Genomic DNA, 24,525 nt, shown 5'->3' on the forward strand with positions numbered 1-24,525 from the left:
TACGGCTACTCCAACGCAAAGGACGATTTTTTCACGAACCATGAACACAAAATCCATTAACTCATCAGACCCATAAATGCAAAATCTATCAAATTGGAGCTGGGCCATTCTTGCTGCAAACTCTTCAATTATAAAGCAAAATAAACTACGCCGAGCAACTTAAACCTAATCTGGGTAACACAAGCAGACAGTCAAAAGAGATTTCAAGCTGCTGAATGCAGAAAGCATTTACCCTAATCGAGGACAAATCATGCTTACACGCTAGTCAATGTAATCTAGCAGCATTTAGCTTCAAGCTCCGTCAAATATATTACCACCCACTTCATAGATATAAATCCAGGATATATATCGAGAATTCCAGTTACAGCATAGAAGGCTACTTAAGATATCCTTCCTTTATGACATTAGATTCTCTGCTTTAGGCCAGGTGACCAGCTAAACAGTGCCTGATCAAACTCCTTCTACAGCTTTGTTCAGTCTTGGCATTTTCTTGCAGGAAGCAATGAACTTCAAAGTTTTTGCCACCTCAGCTTAAACCTCATCTGGAGAATACTATTTACGGACTTCCTCAGATGTCAGGCCCAATTCGGGATTCAATCAGGAATCTGGAAAGAGCAGGGACAGGAATTCCCCGCTGTATGCCAGAATAAGAACAATAGTATCGAGTAGTATCCTAGTAAGGTATCAAACTATGTTGTAAACGTCAATTTTGATGAAATGTTTCAAAGCGTTTTTATTACTTTCCTTTATACTATACATTAAGCTTACTTTCCTACTATACATTAAGCTTACTTTCCTACTATACATTAAGCTTACTTTCCTACTATACATTAAGCTTACTTTCCTACTATACATTAAGCTTCCTACTATACATTAAGCTTACTTTTCTACTATACACTAAGCTTCAAAAAACCACTTTTATTTTGTCTCTCTAGTCATTAGAAGCAGAACTGTGGCCTTTCTTGTTACAGGCTGTGAGCCGAAGCAGAACTGTGGCCTTTCTTGTTACAGGCTGTGAGCTGAAGCAGAACTGTGGCCTTTCTTGTTACAGGCCGTGAGCCGAAACAGAACTGTGGCCTTTCTTGTTACAGGCCGTTTTATTTAAAACTTCCGGCTCAAGGCCGTCAACTTCCATCAACGTTTTAAGAAGTTGATGTCTAAAGGTCTACAGACTTCTCTAAATAACTTTAAACTGAGAATGTTACATTTGAATACTTTTGGAGATGTTCAAAACATGATTTGGAAAGTTTCTATTTGTTATTAAGTGCTCGAAAATAAGATCAGTTTTGCAATTTAATTTTCTTACTTGGCAACATTTTCATTTTCTTCTGTTTGTGTTTGCATTACATTAAAACTATACTTTTGAGAATTTTTTTTTTTTTTTTTTTTTTTTTTTTTAACTTTTATGTCACGAAAAACCATTAAACTTAAAATATAACTATAATAATTTTATGAAATTTTTCATAAATATTCCTTGATATATTGTGAATTAAATAGTCTAAAATTTAGGTTTTTGTACATATCTAAAATTTTTCAGGCAATTTTGTAAATGAAAACAGAGAAATTTCTCGAAAAATAACATGTGCATATACTCTCACAGTTATATTTAAATATAACTTTTTGAGTTATAACTGTTAACAAATGTTTTACTTTACCATTTAGAGTTCAATCCATTTAATTCTTTACACATTTATAAATATAAGGAACAAAAATAAAATATTGATAAATATTTTTTTCAGAACATATCTAGTAATCCTGAAATTTAACCCATTTTTAACCCAAAATGTGAGGAAAAAACAAAAAACGTTTGCTTTGATAATATGTTTCCATCATTTTAAGTAGTAGTCTGCTAAATAACGCTAATTTATTTATACTTTTTTCTAAAATTTAGGTGTCGAACGTAATCTAATACCACAAAATACTTTTTTATCTAGTAAGGTACAAAGCTCAGATATGTTCAGCGATAAATTCAAGACAGATCTGAACTCTTTTTTACGATTCTGCATAGGGCAGGACTACAAGCCTAGGGCATGACATGGGAGTTTTATCATTTGCAAGTATTAGCCATTATTGTGAATGCTGGGACGTATATTACAGATCTTTCAGGCAATGCAAGGTTGAATGTTGTTTAAGTCGGTACGCAGATGATAAATTGTAACAGATATTATTATTATTATTATTATTATTATTATTATTATTATTATTATTATTATTATTATCATCAATGGGTAGTGTTGTAAAGATTCGAAAGCACGATAAGTATTTTGATAACTTACTGTTACAATGGGATCCATTGAAAACGTGTCCTTCTTTGCACTCACAATGGTAATCGTCTTCTCCGTCGCCTTCTTTGCATACCATTTCATCAGATGAACACGGTTTAGAAGCACAGAAATTAGCTGTAATTTAAATAATTATGCCATAAAATATTATCCGACTCTGTATTAATAACAGATAAATTTCAACATTTTAAGCTATGATTTCAATTGAAAATGATTAATACATTTATGTAATTAAAGAAGAATTCTTGGTACTTTCGTATTAAACGCACCCCCATTGGCGAATATAGTCATTTTAATCTCCGGCGCAAAATGTCCAGCGATTATCTTTAGGACGACATCGAACATGTTATTTGCAGCGTATCTTTTCCTCCAGAGAGAACCGCTAGGTAGGACTGGAGGTGGTGGCGAGCTTACTAGGTTAAAATGAAAAGAATACGCCCCGAACCACCTGGTCTAAAAATAGACCTTATGTTCTTGTTTGGGTCCCCTCTCAAGCTTGTAAGTTATTTTCTCCCTCCGTTCAGCGTGCCTTCGTGGTATAACGGTTAGCACACTCGGCGTGTATTCGAGAAGTCCAGGTTCGAGTCTTGGCAAGGGCACTGCACATTCTTCATGTTTCCTATTTCAAAATTCCTAATTACTCTACAAGCTGTTCCGCGGACTTTTTATTTCGCTATTTAGCACTTCCCCATATGCGTTCTATATTTTGCGTGTATGTGCGATGGACAAAATTACATTTTTGATTTACGTTACAATGGATATGCCTACATCGTTTGAGTTCTGTTTTATACTCCTTCCAACAGTCGGGAAACATGGTTGTTCCTGCTTTAATGTTCTATTCAGTTTCGTTAGTGTGGTGGCACTACGATTGGGGACCAATGTAAGAAATGCTTCGCTCCCTTCGCGACAAATGCCCCTAAAAAATCCACTGCGGAGATTACATTCTTCCAGCATTATTTTTGCGTCGCGTGACCATGTTTTGGTCAATTCCATAACGCATCCGACACCGCCGATTTTCTCCTATTCTGCTCTCGCCATTTGATCTGCAACAACGCAGATCTCCTGGAGATAATTTCTCCAATCCACTGCCGTTTTGTCAGCCATTTCTAGTTGCTTTTTGCAGAACTCGGCCGATGCTAGTTCTTCATACCAGCAATATATGAAACTCAAAGCTGTTGTGAATGTTATTGGACTTCCTTCCAACTAGCTTCCTACACGCATTCTAAAACTTTTCGGCATGTATGGGTGTGCAACATCCACAAAAAAGAGATGCTCCTTGATGTACAGCTACAGCGAGTACGAAAGTTCGCATTCTCGATTTTTCGATAGCATTCAATAATTTTTTAATAGCGAACTGCCTCCGTTTCATTTCGAGGTAAGGTCCAGAGATCCACATAAATCAAAAGTAAGGTACAAATTTTCTTTGACTTAATTAAACAAATAGTTAAACTATAAGGTATTTCTCTCATGGCATGCCTTTGTGGTGTGGTGGTCTGCACGCTGAACGCGTATTCCAGAGGTCCGCGGTTCAATTCCCGGCGAAGGAGTTGCTAATTTTTCACTTCTCTTGCTTCCAAAAAATACCTAATGTCTCTACAGTGGCGCCCGAACTAAAAGGGTGGTGGATGATAATTCTTCACATCCAGGATTTGGCGATAGGGTCCCCTAAAAACCCCAGTCGCCCTTTAAAAGGGGGTACATAAGGTATTTCTCCCGCCTTCTTAGCATGTCTTCGGAGTGTGGTGGAGTGTGGTGGAAGCGTATTCCATAGGTCTGCGGTTCGATTCCCGGAGAAGGCATTGCACATTTTTCATTTCTCTTTTTTCCAAAAAATACCTAATGTCTCTACAAAACGTCCAATAAACGCTAGGAAGGCAGGAGGTCGGTATTTCTCCGGCTTTCCTAGAGTGCCTTCGTGGTGCAGTGGTTCTTTACGCTGGGCCGGTATTCCAGAGGTCCCTGGTTCGATTCCCGGCGAAGGCGGTTGCTACTTTTTCATCTTGCCTGCTTCAAAAAATCCTAATGTCTCTGAAAATTATTTAACCGAACTATGTGCAAACACGGAAGTGTTCAGAATAGCATAAGTTGCCATAAACCGTGAAATATTTGACGATTAATCGTTGCGGAGCGGTTAATACTAAAGAACCGAATTTTACATTTTCCAGAAAGATATTATTTTGCGCTAGCGTTTCAATACCAATTCATTACTCTCAGCTCGATTGCTGATAATTTATACAAATTAAATGAAAAAGAAACCCTCAGTTAAGTTAAATTGGCAAATGATAAATATAGGAAAGGAAATTCATGAGTTAAGTTAAAAATTGTAGGCTTGAAAATTCTTGAATGTTAAGAACTAGAGTTGAAGCTACTGGTAATATTAGCAAATTTTGGATAGCACAGAAAGCTTCAATGATATTCGATTTACCATTTAAATTAGCACTTTGTGTAATAGAATGAATATGCTTGCACTCAGTTTTTTTCTTTCTTTTTGAAAGAAGCCCTTTCACAGAATCCATTTAATTCTTTTCAAATGATATGGGTGTTAAAATACAGGGTTGAGTTTTCTAATTTTTTAATATTCAAATTTATATACAGCTTATATAATCCCCATTTTATAATTTTTATTGAATAAATTGAACAATAAGTTTTCTTTTGGCCTTGCTCAAATTTCAAACCTGAACCTTGTCTTTGATGTTTGGTGAATCTTTACAATGCCTGATAGCGCTACGAATTTTGCACATATTTTAAATAACTTTAGTGAAATTATATGTGAAATTGTAGTATATTTACAATGTAACATGAAAATCTAAAGAAGCGAAGCTTTACCGGAAATAAAATAATACAGAGGCAAATCTATATTGAGTAGATGACTATCTCGCTAAACTGGCGAAATGCCGTTAAGCTGGCCATGGTTTTGGAGAGTAACTTTTGTCGCCAAATTTGGCGAGACATCTCCAATATTCGCCAAACGTGGCGACATTTGAGTCCAGTCCCTGTATAACTGTAATGGGTATTGTAATTGAATAAATGTAATTGATGCTATACGTGGCTATAACCTTATCCGGCCCTCATATGCTTTCCAGTATTTTCAAGAACTGGAAGGTTCTGGAAATCTCTCCGGTAGCCGGGAGAGAACTATACAAGACCGGGAAGAGCATCAATTTCGGAGCAGTTAGTTGTTTAGTTCAGCCAGAGTTCGGAGTATTGAGATATATCCGCGTTAGCTTTTCTCTTTAGATGCCCTTTACATTGCCTTGTGTTTAACGTCCTTAGTTGTAACTACTGATCGTACTCTGTGGTACTGTAAAAGCTGTACGAAATTTTTCTGGTTCCGAACTGTTAAAGTTCCCGCGCTGTGAAGCCTTTGTTTGGTAAAATAAATTTTACCAAGTTATAATCGGTTCTGTGTGCATTCAATCTATTACGAAACCATACGCACGCCACAATATTATTCCTGTAAAATTTCTTTTTTTATTATCGTAAACGAGGCATTTTAAATGTCCTTATTTGAAGTCTTTGAACAAATTCAGGTATCATTAAAGTAGTTTTTGCGGGAAACAAGTTAATATGTTATTAATTGTAACTCTTTTGGGAAGGTTGGGATTTGGCCAACTTTTAAAATCTAGACCTCTGAAATCCCCAGTATTATCACCGGTTTTATCACTCAAACGATAAAAGACCTTGATGTTTCTTGCTGAATTCTATTCCTTATAAGCGATCGATTGTTATATAAAAGATATAGACATTTTTTCTTGAATTTCTGGACTATGAAGTTATTAGAAACCATAAATTTAATAATAATATAGCTCATTTCCTGATAAATGATACTGATTCATGCTGTTTAGTATATTCAGTAAGAAGTATATTCAGTGCGGTATGTAGTCCTAAGATTACTTTTAAAAGAAATTTAAATTTAAAAAATTTAAATATAAATTTAAAAGTGCAAGATCTTATTAAAATTTATTGTATCTATAATCTCTACATATAATCAAAATCTCTACATATAATAAAAAGAAGAGTTTGTCTGTCTCTGAGTGTGTGCCTTTCGTTTGTGTTGCGCGTAAGCTAATCCACCCAGGGCTACAAAATTTGGTACATAAGGTGCGTCTAGACAAGAGCCAGTGTACCTCAAAGCGATTTTCTTTTTCAAAATTCGAATGAGGTTTTTTTAAAATGTTTTTGATGAAATCGCATCAAATCGATGGCACGCGGCAACATTGTAACGCAGCCGTTGTTGCTGATATATCACTGCTGCCATTGTTGCTGATATCAGCACTGTTGCCACTCGGAAAAATGAGGGCAATAATTCTGTGCAGTTTTTTAATTTAATGTTTCTCTTGGATACGACGTTTCTCGAGAGGATGCCTGTTTTCTAGTACATTCAAAAGGCAGGCGAAGGCTGGTCGCATAGCGGCTAGTTTAGAATACAGGAGATCCAAGAGTGTAAAACATTTTTAGATTTGCTATCTCTTATTTCAAATGTCTCGGCAGATATCAATTTCTCCAAAATAAAAATGTTCCATTTCAAAAGTATCTAAATAAATTTCTTTCAAAATACCCAGTTTTATTTCGAAAAAAAAATAATTATTCCGGAATTCTACTAATTTATTTTCAATTATTTTTAAGCAACCATTGGAAACCCAATTGTTTTAACAGAAAACAAATTTTCAATATTAAAATAAACGTATTTTAGTATTTTAGTATTGAAAATTCTATTCTAAATGTTAATTCTCTTGATTTTGATTTTTAACTTCATAGATATATTGTTTAATTTTCTTCCGATTATTTTACAGTAAAGGATGGGTATTACTTTTTTAGCATAAACAAGAAAAGAATTTAAAAAATTACTTTAAAAAAAGCTCTCAAACAAATTCCTTAAGAAATCTCTACTTTTACAATACTCTATTTGGGACTTCTTGCTTTACTTTTACAATATTTCAACAAAAATGTGGCAATAAACCTTTAAAAATTATCAGTCTCGGATCTGATAAATATTTCACTGAGAATTTAGTCTTTTCATTTTTATTTAAATATTTTAAGTAAATAATAAATTTCACTTTTTGAAATATCAAACAAATCCGAAATACTTCTTCGTAAACTTGAAAGTTTACCCAGAAATATTTTAGATGAAAATATCCTGTGGTTCTAGAAATTAAAGATAGCAGATATAGAAATCTTACGTTCGCAAGCGTGAGTCTCGTTGTTCCATTGAAAATGCTTTCTGCAACCGCATTGTGAATTTTCACAAATTTCTGTCGAGCCGCAGTTCATCAAGGGGCACAAATCTATACCTAAAATAAAATTGAGTATTAAAGAATTATTTCCAAGTAAAACGTTCCTTTAAAAAAACTTATACAAATTTCTTTGAGAATAGTCTCATTGATTTACGAAAGATTTTGAAAAATATAATTCAACTTGTCATATGAACTCTGCAGAAGAGCATGACAATTAGTAAAATATACATTACGATTAAATTTAGCTTGAAACAGCACATTTCATAATTTTCAGTAAAACACTTTAATAATAAATTAAAGAAGCCAAAAATAAAGATATTACTTAAAAACTTAATGACGAATGTTGACTAGTATAACGAGTTGAATGAGCAGAAGTCTAAATTAAAATGAAATTATATAAATCTAATTTAGATTTTGCAAGTTTATTAAGGAAATATTTTATTATTTAAGTAACAAATAAAAAGGCTTTTTATAAATGTGCAATAACCAATATTTTAACTATTTTAACTGATATTTAAAAATTATATGTTACTGCACACATTAATTAAAATTTCTTAAAAAATTATTCATAAAAGAATTCTAATATGATTCTTTCATACTTGTAAAAAGTGCTTTTCTCTCTACCTACCCTCCCCCCCCCCATTTCCACGTTACGAAAGGGAATAAAAACGAAAGGAAAAAAGTGCTGGTCATTTTCCATTTGCAGGGGTTATAAACATATACACACAAAAGAAAAAAAAAAGAAACAGTTTTACATCTCCCATACTAATGGGCCGATTGGCGAAATTTAATTTGCATTTTTTATGTCTCCGAAAGTGCAACTTATGACATATATATTAGCGTCATATATTGCATTGTTCTAATAGCTATTTTGTCACAAAAATCTGGCTTTATCTGAAATGGCATAAGTTCGATTCTACTCCTCAAATTATGTTTAGATTCTAAAATTTCATGTGAAACTTACCGAGACATTTACTCCAAGAATGATTAATTTGGCGAAATTCTTAATTTATGTTAACCTATTTTGCTTTTTCCTTTCATTGTGCACGAGCGGAAAAAAAATGTGCACCGTTCATTCTTTCAAATAGTTTCAACAAAGTGCGTAAACCACATTTGGCGTTATTATTGCTTATAACAAATATGCCAAATTTCAAATCGCTCCAGTATATAAATTCATGTATATCTAGGAAAATTTTGAAATCATTAATTTTTTCAGGTATGCCTAGAAATAAGTCTACTTTAACGTCATGGCAAAATTTTAAAAGTTATAATTCAACATTTCTTCTGAAAATTTATCAAAGTTACAAAAAAATACAAATTTTTAAATTACCAGAAAATACCTGCGAATTTTATTTGGCCTTGAAAATAATCACAAGATCTGGGATAAATCAAACATTAGTATTCCGAATCGAAGTAGTAACGCAGAGTAAAGGAATAACAATGAATCATTGTTTTTCCCAAATGTTCGCTTTTTCAAAAACATTAATGTTGATTTTGCGTTCTGATATTCGCCAAAGAATGCTGTAACGTTGTGTTCCAGAGAATATAATTATAAACTATTATGGAAAGGAGAGTTTCGCTAAAAAAGACTAAACTATTTTCATAAGAATGGTTTCGTTATCAAGAAAACGCTTGACCACTTATGGTACTACAGGCTGGGAAACTTCGAGGGAAATTAGTAAAAAGTATGTAGCCTAAATCGCACCGCGTATGATTTTCGAGCTTTTCCAATACTAAAGAAAGAGTTAATAGAAATTCAGTTTATCACAGACCAAAAATATACAAGCTGCCACGTCCACTACCTCAATCAATTCTTAGAAGATAGTCTGAAAATTTATATTTGGGAAGCTAATGTATCTCTATAAATAAAGTATAGAAGGTCAGGATAGTTATTTTATACATGAATTCCCAAAATAGTTTTACTAATGTCTCGATTCTGAATAGTGATTTTTGTCCCCAAATGTTCGCTGGACAAAAAGCGCTATTCGTCGTACAGACGTAACCAATCATTTGTAACTTTCACTTAAATAACTTGCACTATTTTACTAAAGTACTGCGTTAGGCTGGAACAGAGGAGGCCTATCAAATTTTGAAAACTTTCAAAAATTACACCTACTGTCTGTTTCCATTACTAAAGTTCTTTTTAATATTAATGTAAGAATTTTAATGAATTCTCCATAACTAAGAAATGTATTAGAATTCGTTCTAACGAAAAACATCTAACATCTTCTGATGTTTCAGAAGAGACGTTTCAATTTTGATTTCCGCTCGGAACATAAAAAAGAACTAAATTACAGAGGAGAAATTGACAGGGCAGAAATTATAACAGAGTGCAATGAGTTTTGTTCCTTATCTAAAATGAATCTTTAGGCATGCAGTTTGGTGTGTTGTTGTGGATAAACAACCAGTTCTCCTCCCTCTGCTGAAAACGTTCAAAATGAAAACTTTTCTCACGCTTCAAGAAAGAGCAAAAATAAAACATCTCTTTAAAATTCTAATCTGAAAAGGAAAACTTTGTGAACATCATCTACTTCACATCAGAAATGTTATTTTTTAACATTCGTTTTTGTTGAATTCCGAGTTTTCAAATTATGGAGAGGGAAAACCTAAGGTAAGTTCTACAGCAAGGTCCACTACTTTGGCAAATCTAACTACGGCTTTCATTCATAATACATTCTGGGAATTCGAAATCCTTCACTGTGAGAACTATTGTTCTGCCTAGGAATACTAATTACGAAGCTCCTATTCCTTTGATGACCCCCATCCATCTATCTACATTTTTGACTCCCATGTTCATTGAATAATACAACAGGGGGACAATTTTGAATCCTGTGCCAAAAGTTCAGAAATAATTGATCAGCCATCTGCTTTGCAGGGCAATGAATCAATCAAATTTGTTAAATCATTTCTGTAACTAAAATATAACTAAGGCCACAAGCCTTGAGAGGAATTTTTAGGGGTATTAGGGGAAGGACCAAACTCAGAGATTTTAACCACTCATTGCGAAGGTCTCAATCCCACGGCGCAGACTTTTAACTTCAATTATCTCTTAAGACCCAAGGTTGAATAGGGACACCGCGCCCTCGTCTCACTTAGGGTCTCGAACACCATCCCAGGGGAACGCAAACTACAGACACCGTTGCTGACCTGGAGATATGACTGATTGCCAAAGTGCCCCCGTCAGTACTACGAGGCCGCTCGTCATCATTACTCAGCATACTCAGACCATCGGCTGTAGGACTTATGCCAATAACCGTCAGTCCGATCGTATGGACGATCTTGCCACGAGGTTCTGGAATCGCCAGGTTCATGTTTTTACTCGCCCAGGGTGTTGCTGCCATAGTAAAATATTAAGTCAGTGCATACACCCAATGGAGTCCGCTTAGCATATGCAACAATAAGGCTGAGAGCATTAGCATTCAAATATATAGAGAAAAAGATCCCTTCGATTACAAAAATTGGCATTCATTCAAATCGTACTATTCATACTATTCACGTACTATTCATATTTCGGATAAAGATTTCCAGAGTTAATGCCAATCAGATACAAGAACAGGTATCGATATATAAATAAATTCCGATAGAGCAGGAACCACATTTCATATGAATAAATTTTCGATATTTGGTCGGCCTTCTGTGCTTACCTTTAGATAAATCAAGTAAAACTAATCAAACACTTACCTCTACACTTCCGTTCCGCATAATCAAAATACTGTCCAGAAGAGCAATTGCAATGGTAAGAGCGTTCATCCAAGTCATTCACACAAGTTGCCTCTCCACAAAACGCGTTACCACCATCCAGGATGCACAAATCGAGATCTTTACAGTCTTTTCCAGAGAAGCCTTTAGAGCAAGTGCAGTTGTAAGTGCTGTCTGGCAAAGCAGTACAGAGCCCATCGTTGGCACAAGGATTTGGCTGACAAGGTTTGTGATTTTCTGAAATTTATCATACGTGATTCAGATTTTGATACCAACGTTTGAAGAAGTAAACTGCGAAAAAAAAAGACAGTTCTAATATCTTGGGCCTATTGACGAAATTCAACTTGCGTTTTTCATGTCTCGAAAAAGCGACTTAGGATATGCATTAGATTTATATATAGCATTGCTCTAAAATAGTATTTTGACATAAAATCGGACATTTTCTGAAATAACATACCAATTTTTTTTTCCATATTTCCATTCTACGACTCAAATAACGCCAAACTACCAAGTTTTGTTAAATTCGCCCGAGTAGTTTTTAAAACATTAGCTCTCAAAATTTTAGTTCCTCAGTGTTAATTGAGTTTGCTATATATTTATTAATCTTTCTTTTTTTATTAAGCTTATTTGATTCTTCCTTTCACATTTCGAAATTCAGGTTCATTCGAAATAAAATTCACCCATTTTTTTATGATTTATTTTTAAAATTTGTAATTTTAAATAATATTTATACATTTTTCAAAACAAAACTTTAATTATAATCTATAAAATTTTTACATCATCTTAAAGTAGACGTATTTCTAAGCATACCTGCAAAAAAAATTAGAGCTTTTTGTTCAAAATTTCTGAAGATATACGTGAATTTATATACGGGTGCGTTTTGAAATTTGACATATTTGTTGAAAGTGATAAAACATCAAATGTGGTTTAAAGACTTTGCTAAAATTATTTGAAAGTAAGAATCCCGATGTGACATTTTTTCCGCTCTTGCACAATGTAGAAAGGTAGTAATGAGGTGCCTTTTTTTCCGCTCCAGCATAATGGAAGGGAAAGGAAAATTGGTTGTCACATATTAAGAAGTGCGCCAAGTGAATTATTCTTGGCGCAAACTGAAAAAATTTCGCCAAGATAAATTTTTGAATTTCTTTGCACCCAATTTTACAAAATTTAATATCGAGGCATAATTTGAGTTGTAGAATGGAAATATGGAAATAAATTGGTATGTTATTTCAGAAAAAGTCCGAGTTTGTGTCAAAATACCTATGTTAAAATAATGCTATATTTAAATTTAATATATATTATAAGTCTCGCTTTCGAGATATTTTACCGCACACCTTTTGTTTCATTTTGAAATAAATACATACACATATAACTCTGTCTTCAATTAAATACATTAAAATGTATTTTAACTTGTATATGACGAACAATAAGCGATGTTTTGAATTATGTAATCCAAAGTAAATTTTAACATTTCTATCACAACTTGAGGAACTGTAAAACATCGTACACCTTGCACAAAAAAAAGGCATTTCCCGTTATACTGGGTTGATTGACGATATACCTGCGAAAATAGTAGATTTATATATAGCGTTGTTCAAACAAAGGTATTTTGACACAAAATCCGACATTTTCTAAAATGTTATACCGAGTTTTTTCCATATATCGATTATGTGACTCATCTTGTGCCAAAGTGCCAAATTCTACGAAATTCGCACGAGCAGCTTTTAAAAAATTGTGTAGTTGATTGAATTGTGTTTATATTTATTAATATCTGTTTTTTTTTAACTGAGTTGATTCCTTCTTTCACTTCTTCATAGTTCGAAATTTAGGCTCAATCCAAATAAAATTCGCAGCTATTTTCTGATTTGTTTTCATAATTTATATTTTTTAGAAATGTTTTTAAAAAGTTTTCGAAATATTTTTAATTGTAACACCTATAAAAGTTTTGCCATCATCTGAAATTCTGATTTAAATTAGAGTTGAATTAAAACTCTATTTTTTTTCCAAAAAATTAGAATTTTATTTATTCAAAATTTTCCATGATATACGAGAATTTATATATTGGCGCATTCTGAAATTCGGCATATTTTTATAAACTATAATAATGCCAAATGTAGTTTACATACTTCCTTAAAATTATTTGAGAAAGCGAACGATGCGTCTTTTTCCCTTTCGCGCACAAAAAAGGGAGATGAAAATTGATTACCTTAAATTTTCTTGGTGCAAACTTTAAAAAGTTCCCCATGATAAATTTCGGAATTTCTTGGTAAGTTTATCACAAAATTTTATAAAATTTAATGTTTAGGCATAATTTGAGTTGTACAATCGAAATATGGAAAACAATCGGCATGTCATTTCAAGAAAGTGTAATATATATCTTACACAGCGCTTTCGAGACATGAAAAAACACAAGTTATATTTCGTCAATCGGGCCAGTTCAACAGGAAATCTGTTAAACTGTCATTTTTCTTTCTGCAGAGTGTGCATATAATAATCATTTCTGACATCCGAAAAATCTTGAAGTTCATGAGGAATTTAAGGAACATAACTAGCATAGGATTTATAAGGATTCAGCAAGGTATTGGTGACCAAAAGTTCAGCCATATTCTTGACGGCATTTTCTGTCATCCACACATTCTTTGCTTCCATTTGGAGCAGATATTAGCACTTGCTTTTAAATTTCTACAAAAGAGGGATTGAAATCAAAAATCTTGAAGCTGAGCGATCCAGAATTTGAAACACTTTGAATTTAAATCGCAATCCATATAAGTAACACATACTTTGTCAAGTACGAAAACTTCTGCAGGATGTCTGAAACGATCGTTGGCAAACTTAATACGCTGGTCTGTCATACCATGACAAACAAGATTTACATAGAAACTTGCGTCGGAAAATCAGAACAGCAACCGCTAGAGGGCAATTTTCGCAAGCGTAAAGGGGAAGAAAGAAAGGATGTCTAAAGAGGTGTTAATATGACTTTTATTAAGGAAGATAGTTAAAGTATAGAAGATGTTCAAAATGCCTTCCATTTTCCACAACGCATGCTGCACGATGTATTCATGGACGGATGTATTCATGGGCCCGTTCAAAATGAGCAGGAGTGTCACAAGCACGTGCTTGCAAGATCCTGGTGACGAGATCCATGTCGGATGTTATGGTCTTCTCATACACCACGTACTTCATGTATTTCCGCAGGCAGAATCCAGGGGAGTCAGGTTGGGGGGATCTTGATGGCCATGCGACTGGCCTGCCTCTGGCAATCCAGCAATCAGGATATGTTCTATCAAGGCATTCCCGCGCAGTGCTGCTAAAACGTGCAGGTGCTCCATCATGCTGAAACCAGATGTTGGAACGTCAACCATGAGATCCAGCAACACACTTTCCACAAAATGTTCATAAAGAACAGAGTTAGTAAACCGATTCATCCTTTTCCTGCAACGTCCTCGCCTGAAACGATCACCCTTTCCACTCTTCCATAAGCCTGCGAACATTGCCCTTTAGAGGTCGCGGTTCGCACTTTCGAGCAAAAGTTCCTACATAAATCTTATTTGTCATGGTATGGCATACCAGGATGTTAAGTTTGACAACGGCCTTTTGAGACATCCTATATAAATTGTGGACCTCATTTTGAATGTATTTTCCTCATCTTGAATATGTGAACACAAAAACTGTTCCTAATCTTTGATGTTTATGGTCCATCAGCAGCCGAATTGTTTAGACAGCCGATTGCAGTTAGTTCAGTTCACTTTCAAATCCAAGATAATGCAAGGCTTCATGGATGTTTTTTGTGGTTTTCCTAATTTGCAGTGAGAATACGATCCAGATTCTTTTACAAAATATCCATGATGATACTTTTTCTCTTAGGTAGATAATTCTAGTCATTATAAAATACCTAATACTTCTGAAGTCCTGTTTGGATCCATCTAATAAACTTTGTACATGAGAAGAAGTTATTGTTGTTGAAGTTATCGGCTTTAAGCTGGTACTGTGCTAGCATTAGAAATTTTAAATGTAGAATCTATAGTTTAATTATAGGGTTTTAAAATGTCGCTCATAATAAAACTATAGTAATTGATTTCCAATTATTTCTCACTATTTATTTGCAGCAGTGAGCAATTCAATGAAATGGTTAGAAAAGCAGTATTATTGCTTGCTGTTATTTGGTACTTTGTAAATAATTGTTTAATTTTAATAACAGAAGACGGAAAATAAATGAAGGTGTGCGAACATTTGCATCTGTTCTGCTGTGTTACAAATGCTATTACTAAGTCTTTACTCATTCAAATATAGGAATCTGTTGAAAGAAACTATAAAAACTGTTTTGCAATCTTTTTAGCTTCTCATGTTTAGATGGCTGCTGGTCATTTTTAGAGTATTTCTTTTTTATAATTCTCCCGTCGTAAACACATCCTTGGTTCACATTCAGTCAAAAACACTTAGAATCGTCCAGAAAGGGTATCAATTACGTGCTGCAGGACGAGAAGTTACGTGAGAGGGAATTTACTATCGAAGGAGGGAAAAACTCCAAGTATTCGGGGGAATTTTGCCATTACATGCTTTTCGTACCTTTGGTTCATATAAGCATAAATTAAGAATCGTAGTTATTTGAAACATGGAAACCAAGCACACTGACTTTTTTTGTAATTTATGAATTTTATAGGAGCAGTAGATATTCCATCGGTTACTTTAAAAAATGAGTTCACCAAAAATCATAAACGTATATTTTTTAGCAGAAGTATACTTATTGTAATATACTTGTAGAAAAAAAAAATGGTCAACAAGTTTTCACCTTATCTAAGTGGTATATGTCCCATATTGTACTTGATTTAACCTGGCATTGCCAATACTGTAATCGTAATATTTACCAGAACTGTAACTTGAAATTTGACAATAATAGAAAAATATTTTTTTTTTCCTTCGTGAAATAAATTTCACGCTTTTTTCCAGCCAATATGAATTGTAACGCATATAGATTTTAGCACAAAAATCAAAAAAAATAATCAGGATTATTTACTACACTGTAATTATTATAATTAATTAATTAATTATAGCAATCGTTTATTATTGTATAATTATTATAACTAATTATTAAGTAATTTCTATTTTTTTTCAGTGTGTAAAAATATACTTACATTTAAGCTCAGAGACAAAAAAATACTTGTAACAATTATTAATTATAATACAATTATAATTATTATTTAATTTCGTTAAATTATTATAATCAATTATAATGATAGTATTATAATTTATTGTACTAAAATATAATGAAAATTATGCAATAAAATATAACAACTAAGTAATTAAAATAAAAAATTTTATAGACAATAACAATTATTTAATACAACTTTACCAGTATATAAATTAAAAAATAAATAAATACACAAAATTAGACGCAATGTAATGAAATAGGTAATTGCAAATGACAATCATATATCAGCTTAGATTAATTAAAAGTAATTTTTGCCCTCATTTCTGTGATATTTGAACTCTACGAAGATAAAACAGTTACAGTAACAAGTATATGGGACAACACGACTTCGTCATGGACAAAAATGGTATAGTTCGCATATACTAACTAACTAGAGAATTTCTTCCCCCCTCCCCATGGGCATACCAGTGGCAAGCTTTGGGACTTTGTTGGATACTGTTAATAGGTTGCATTTTGGAGAATAGGACAATAGTTACATAAGGTAATATGACGTTCGTGGGCTCTTGGTACTTGTCCACAGAAAGATAATTTCACAGGGTACAGGGAATTACGGAATAAACAGGAAAAAAAAAAGGAACGAAAAAAAAAAGCAATCAGCACTACATAATTCATGTCCATCCTCTCTATTTCATGAATAAATCGCTTCGAATAGCGCATGCGCAGTCGCGGCTGCGACGATCAAACTGTAGGTTAAACTTCTTTAGCAGTTTAAAGAAATATTTATCTTTTAATTCATTCTAATCAAGGCTTGATTTAACATACAATTGATTTAAATGATTAATCTATACCGATGATTAATGAAGAATTTTTATAACTATAATTTAAGGTCTGCATGACTGATATATAGGGTAAGAAAGCATTGATAGTTTCATGCCGTTAAATTCACATTCTCAAACATAATCTTGCAGGTGAAACATAAAGAAGGAAGCCATACCTTTACATGTGTGAGTTGTTTCATCTAGGTAATAATCAGTGTCACACTGACATAATTTAGTATCACCGATTTTGATACAAATACCATTATTGCACCCATCTTTCTCCTTATCATCCAAGCAGAAATTCACTTCTTCACACGTGGAACCTGAATAAGTGCCGTTGCAGGTGCAATTGAAGTCATCAGCAGATATTGGTAAGCAAATGCCAGAGTGTTTGCATGGGTTCGGTTTGCAAGGCCTAACAACAGCTGCCAAAACATAAAAACAAAATTTACGAAATGTTTCCTAAAAATATGCAATTGAATGTTAATAAACACTTATGATACATTATCCTAACATTGAACAAAAAAGAATACCAAACACATGAGTTTTATAAAAGGATTTAAATATTATTTGACATTTTCTATGGGGTATGCATTCAACCTTTCCTTCTTCTATAATGAACAGAAAACTAAGCAGTCACGATTTTATACTCTGTTACTTTTTGATTTATAAAAAAGTTTATTATATTTTTGATTTATACAAATATGAACAAATAATGAATTTTAAACAAAAATATTAACACTTTTGATTAAAAGTATTCTTTAAAATTTACTATTAAAATTATTGTAAGTTTAAATCAGCAATTATTAGAAAATGAAACACCTTTTCTTCTTACACTTTTAAGTTTAATATTGGCAACACTAAATTATTAGTCATAGTTTATAACATACGTAAGGGATTAATTTCTATCTATTTTAGGATATCACTTTGGCATTATTTTTAATTCTTTTTTCTTCCTTTTAAATTTTTTCTTAAATTTATTATATTAGAAATTATGATGGGGTCGAATTCAAATATTTTTATTTAATTACTACACAGGGCTCCAATATTCGGTGGGAACAATTTGAAAAGTGTACTGACATTTATAGTGAACCAACGCAAAATGCCAAAACGAAAATAATAGCCCTTCAGGGCAAATTGGCTCTTTTGATTATAATAATATAATTATTATCCGTTGTCGTCTGCTTGTTAAATATTTATTAGTCCAAAGGGCTTTAGCCCAGAAGGGCTATTAATTTCGTTTTGGCATTTTGCGTTGGTTCACTATAAATGTCAGTACACATTTCAAATTGTTGCCACCAAATATTAGAGCCCTGTGTAATATTTACAGAAATTAAATAATGGAGAATCTTATAAATGTATACATATGTTTCTTGCATTGCGATAAAACAACGGTGCCATCAAATTTCGAATAACGTACTTCTCCACCCAAATATGAGCTTTGTAACACTTTAACGAATTTCTGATTGACAAAGTCAACGATTTCAAAGCAAGCAATGACAATACAGTACGGAAAAAAATTATCTCTAGCGCGCGAGTTTGTGTATCGGAAATTCTAAAGATATGCTCATTTTAAAATTATTTTGCGATATTGCTGTTGAATTAAATTTTATGGTTTAGCGCGAAGGCATGATATTTAATAAATAAAGGCAGCACACAAAACGTTAAAAAAATATTTAATCTTTATGCGTGATGTAAAATCTCAAAGCTTTCAGATTTTATTTTTATTTATTATTTATTTATTTATTTTAATATAAGCGCGTTAGCTTTACTCAATTGAGAACGATATTTTATTGATCCAATTTGTGAGCAGCAATAATATTGAAATTCAGTTTATTTTTGTTCTAAGAATAATATTTTTTAAGAGTCTTTTATTAGAACGTGGGACTCCCTCGACTTGCTTGGTTATGCAGTAATTAGAAATATCTTTATCTGAGAATCTTTGATGTGTAGTGTTCTTTATTAAAGTCTTTATGTAACCCCAGGCTCAATGATAAATATTTTAATATGAAATTCGGTGAATTTTCGGATTGCATCTTTCAGTTATCAGAGAAAAAATTTCTGAAATATTCCTATTAGTAAGAAATCTCTCAGTTCTTTTCGTAAAGTTTTGCTGAAACGCTACAGTATACCTAAACCCGAAATGAAAACTGAGAACAAAAAAAAAAATGAAAGACACTAGGTGTGTGTAATTATGGCAAAGCCTCGAGGGCTATCTAGGGGGAGGGATGCCTTCGTGGAGGACTTTTTAAGGAAACTGGCTCATATACACGTTACACATGAGGAAAACCACGAAACCGCTCATGCAGCCAGCCCGTTCGAGGGATTCGAACCTCGGACCGAACTACCAGTGTTCAGCGACTTTACCGCTCGGCCGTCGGTGGGCCATTTAGGACACTAGGACAAAGATCAATATTGAAAGCATACTTATTACAAAAGCAATTTTAACAACTTTATAAAAAAACAGCTAATTTCTATGAAAATGAAAATGTCAGCTGGAACAGTGGCGAGAAAAAACAGTGAGAATATTATTTAATAATGCATTAAGTGCTTGCAATCCCATAATAAAAGTAGAAATTAAATGCTACGGCCTAAGGCCAATATAGTTGGCTTAAAGGATGAGATTACACTGTGGAGAAATGCTACTACCAATGATGTAGTTAATATCCAATGATGGTAGTAGCACTGTGGAGAAATGCGACTGTCAATGATGTAGTTAATATCCAATGATGGTAGTAGCACTGTGGAGAAATGCGACTGTCAATGATGTAGTTAATATCCAATTATGGTAGCAGTACTTTGGAGAAATGCTACTACCAATGATGTAGTTAATATCCAATGATGGTAGTAGCACTGTGGAGAAATGCTACTACCAATGATGTAGTTAATATCCAATGATGGTAGTAGCACTTTGGAGAAATGCTACTACCAATGATGTAGTTAATATCCAATGATGGTAGTATCACTGTGGAGAAATGCAACTACCGATGATGTAGTTAATATCCAATAATGGTGGTAGTACTGTGGAGAAATGCTACTACCAACATTGGGTAATATTTACTACACTTGAATGATTATTCTTCTTCTTTTGTCTTTCTTTTCAGTTTTTTTATTAAAATTCATTTATTCGTTTAAATAATGTATATTTAAAATGAATTGTTCAAAGTGACATTGTCAAATAGTCAAAACAATGTTTTGTGTTACATTATTTCATTGTAAGTTAACGTCACATGGAGACCTATGTCCTTATGTAATAACAAATTAGTGAATTTCTTTCAGTGGATTTTTTGCAATAAATGTTTGCTTCAAAAGGCAATGTTTTTCTTTTTGGACAGAACTTAAACCCCGCTAACTGAAACAATAAAACCATCATCAGATAGCCTTTTTCAAAGATATTTAATAGTAATTTTACTTTCACATTCTTCTGTATCTTCATTCCAGTAGAAGTTGTCATCACATTTGCAATATTTAATAGCCTGATTAGTGTCAGTGACGCATTTGCCATTTTCACAATGATCTTCTTCTCCACACGTGTTTCGGATAGCACAGTACTCGCCCTCGTAGCCAGTTTCACATTGGCATTCGAAAGTACTATTTTGCACTATACAAATTCCGCCATTCAAACAAGGATTGGGAAAACATGGAGGCTGTGCTTCTGAAAGTGAAAGAAAGAAATATTAATTTCCGCATTACTTAAAGGAATGCTTAGATGTAGCATAATTCTTCTCACCCAATCATTTATTGATTGTTATTTTTAAACAGGAATAAATGTATTACAAAATTCATAAGACTAAAAATTTTAAGTAAGATTTATCATAATTTCAATTTGAGAAGCTTTTATATGGAGACACTTTAATATTAAAGCATACAAGGAATTTTCTCATTATAATAGTCAGGAATTTTCAAGCTTTGCCAGTGTATTTGGCATAGCAGCATTTGCTTGCAATCTACAACCAAATAAAAACTTAAAATTAAAAAAAGCGACAAAATAAATAAATAAATAAATCTGATGAATATTAAATTATACGCATTTTTTGCAGCATTTCACTTAAATTTATTTCCTAGAATTTCATTAGAGATATATTTCTCATTCAATTAATTCATTTCTCACTTCACGGCAAGGCAGAAATACATAAAACCTCAAAATATCTTCATTAAAAATTGAAACATATAGAAAAATATAAAACACCAAATCCAGTTAAAACAATTTAAAAAAACAGTTTTTAAAAGTAAACTTAGAGTTTCTACGCAAAAATGAGCAATTCCTCCAGCGAGCACGAAGGCAGATTTTTCGGTGAACAAAACTGAAAGTTTACTTTGGGTTTCACTCGACAAAAAGACACTGAAGATGCAGATACTGCCTTAATTCATTATTCTTCTAAGTTTCAAATGTAAACAAATATGGCTGCTACGGTAAAAAAATTAGGCTTAGCCGCACTTAAATAACTTTTAAATTGTTCATAATTCTACAACTATTGCATGCAGATTAACTAAAGGCATAAAATCCTGAACCGGAAGATAAGAACAACATATATCAACCATTTTTAAAGCAAAAAGTGTACAATTTATCAACATCTATGAATAAAGAAACTGAGTTCACGAAACACAGTAACAGAGTGGGTGTAAATATATATATTTCTATACTTTTGGTGCAACCGATTGCAACCAAAAAGGGAGGTACACAACTACATGTTATAGCAGTCCTATATACAAAATTTCAATGTTCTGAGGAAGCCCGTTTTTGAGTCATGCGAGATATGTACCTACATTACGTACAGACGTCATAAAATAATCTCTTCTGAATTCATTTTAAATCCTTTTTGCAACACATTTTGAGAAAAAGGCTCCTTTATTTTCTTCTTATGCGCAGATGTCACCCGAAAAATCATTAAATTGCATTCGATAGCAATCCAAATGGATATATTCTCTGAAATATGATACCGAAACAGACATCATGAAACGTACATGCGTACAGACGTTATCAAATATTCTCTTCTGAATTCATTTTAAATCCTTTTTGCAACCCATTTTGAGAAAAAGGCTCCTTTATTCTCTCCTTATGCGCAAATGTCACCCTAAAAATCATCAAATTGCATTCGATAGCAATCCAAATGGATATATTCTCTGAAATATGGTACCCGAAACAGACATCATGAAACGTATATGCATACAGACGTCATGAAATATTCTCTTCTGAATTCATTTTAAATCCTTTTTGCAACCCATTTTGAGAAAAAGGCTCCTTTATTCTCTCCTTACGCGCAGATGTCACCCGAAAAATCATCAAATTGCATTCGATAGCAATCCAAATGGATATATTCTCTGAAATATGGTACCCGAAACAGACATCATGAAACGTATATGCATACAGACGTCATGAAATATTCTCTTCTGAATTCATTTTAAATCCTTTTTGCAACCCATTTTGAGAAAAAGGCTCCTTTATTCTCTCCTTATGCGCGAATGTCACCCTAAAAATCATCAAATTGCATTCGATAGCAATCCAAATGGATATATTCTCTGAAATATGGTACCCGAAATAGACATCATGAAACGTATATACGTACAGATGTCATGAAATATTCTCTCCTGAATTCATTTTAAATGCTTTTTGCAACCCATTTTGAGAAAAAGGCTCCTTTATTCTCTCTTTACGCGCAGATGTCTCCCGAAAAATCATTAAATTGCATTCAATAGCAATTCAAATGGATATATTCTTTGAAATATGATACCCTAAAATTTTCGCGGTTACAGTACTACCTTTACTTCGTACAAGGAAGTAAAAACGCGACGAAAATAAGTAACAAGAAGCGACAAAAATAATAACACCACGAAACAAATAATAAAAAGCGACGAGACTTTTAATTATGACTTCGAAAAATAGTAAAAAACGTTGAAATATTTAATCATGAAACGATTTTGTTACTAAGATACTAAGAAATTTGAAGAAACTTGAGCAGTAAAATAAAAGAATAAAGTTTAATTTCTGTTAAAATCATTTTGCATTCGAATGTGAGCTAACTTTTCTATTGTTTGAAGTTTAGTTGTTGTGATTGCTAAATATTTCTCGTCGCCTTTTGTTTTTATTCATAAATTACAAAATAGTAGTTCTGAATTGTACATCATGACTTACATTTATTCAATATCTGATTTTATTGCAATGATTTTTTGATGATGATCAACATAAATACACTTCGTAATGAATATTAATGAAAATCAGAGGCTTATTACCTATCAAAAGAATTAAACAAGCTTTAAAACTTTCACTGATAAACATTCCTTAAGGTAACCCACCTCGTTCAAAAGGCCGATTTCGACTGAAAAACTCATTTTTTTTAATTTAATATTTTTAAGGGCATATTCTTAGCTATCGAAAACAGCTTTTCTCTTCTTGATATGTTGATTAGAAGTGGAGATATACCCGTTTTTCTGAGATACAACAGACCGGAAGTAACTGTCTGCCACACCGGAAGTTAAAGTTTAAAGGACAAATTAAAGGTGCCACTTCCACTTTTTTCTGTGTTATATATAAATTAAATAATTTTAAGCTTTTCGATATGTTTGGAGAATCTGGCAAAGTATTTTCATTATGTATTTTCTCTTTTACATTTGGCAACAACGTTTCAAACTTATTGTTTTGTTTACATTGAGATTTCGGTATTTCGGTTTTGTGTACAAATTTCCTCCACTAATTTATCAGCTAAAGATCATTTTTCTGCGCTTTTTTTATTCTGTTTAATAATCGAAAGTTCGAGATTGCCAAAATTTATACGTAGTCATTCAAAAAAGCTAAAATTTTACAGCGACTAATACACTAAATATGTGACTGTTCATGCTGGTAATCACAATGAAACTGAAACATCTGTCTATGAAATTATCTAGAACATTTATTCCAAATAAAAAAAGTGATTTTGATGAAATTAAAGGCAATCATAACGTTGAGGTTTCTATTCTTTTAAATGTTATACTCTCACTTTGTCACATATAACGCAGGAGCATTTTTAGTGAATATTTGTGTATATAATGTCATGTAACAATCTGAAAACTTTAAACATGATTTTTGAATAGTTGTTTTTTTCATGATTTCTGTTCACGGCAACCATGATAACTCTAAACGTTCATTATAGAATCACTTGAAATTTTGCACACACGTTTTATACATTATTATACATAATGTAGACAGCAGTTAAAAAATTAATCCCATAGAATTTAAGTTACATCATTTTCTCTTCAATAGCGTGTGTATTTTTTAAAAACATTTAGTGTTTACTGACATATTTGAGCATATTTTGCTAGTGAATCAATATTTTCAAATTATTCTGGTTCAATACATGTTTCTAAGT

The 24,525-nt window shown here is 32.7% G+C and overlaps 1 protein-coding gene across 4 annotated transcripts in view; it reads right to left on the reverse strand.

The window, feature by feature from the left end:
- Positions 1–24,525, reverse strand: part of LOC118199903 (uncharacterized) — a 134,938-nt gene that overhangs the window by 78,533 nt on the left and 31,880 nt on the right. For all 4 annotated transcript variants that reach the window (XR_015044086.1, XM_085827052.1, XM_085827051.1 and 1 more), the window contains exons 5-9: positions 20,595–20,837; positions 17,359–17,607; positions 11,198–11,452; positions 7,463–7,573; positions 2,277–2,399 (exon numbers count right to left, since the gene is read on the reverse strand). Coding sequence is in view for 3 of the 4 variants with exons in the window: in XM_085827052.1 (XP_085683178.1) it covers positions 2,277–2,399; positions 7,463–7,573; positions 11,198–11,452; positions 17,359–17,607; positions 20,595–20,837 (981 nt within the window). In the remaining variant the exon portion in view is untranslated. The remainder of the gene's footprint in view (positions 1–2,276; positions 2,400–7,462; positions 7,574–11,197; positions 11,453–17,358; positions 17,608–20,594; positions 20,838–24,525) is intronic.

Source organism: Stegodyphus dumicola, chromosome 11 (assembly GCF_044657685.1).
Source record: "Stegodyphus dumicola isolate Sdum_Otavi_A_Nest chromosome 11, ASM4465768v1".
Lineage (NCBI taxonomy): Eukaryota > Metazoa > Arthropoda > Arachnida > Araneae > Eresidae > Stegodyphus > Stegodyphus dumicola.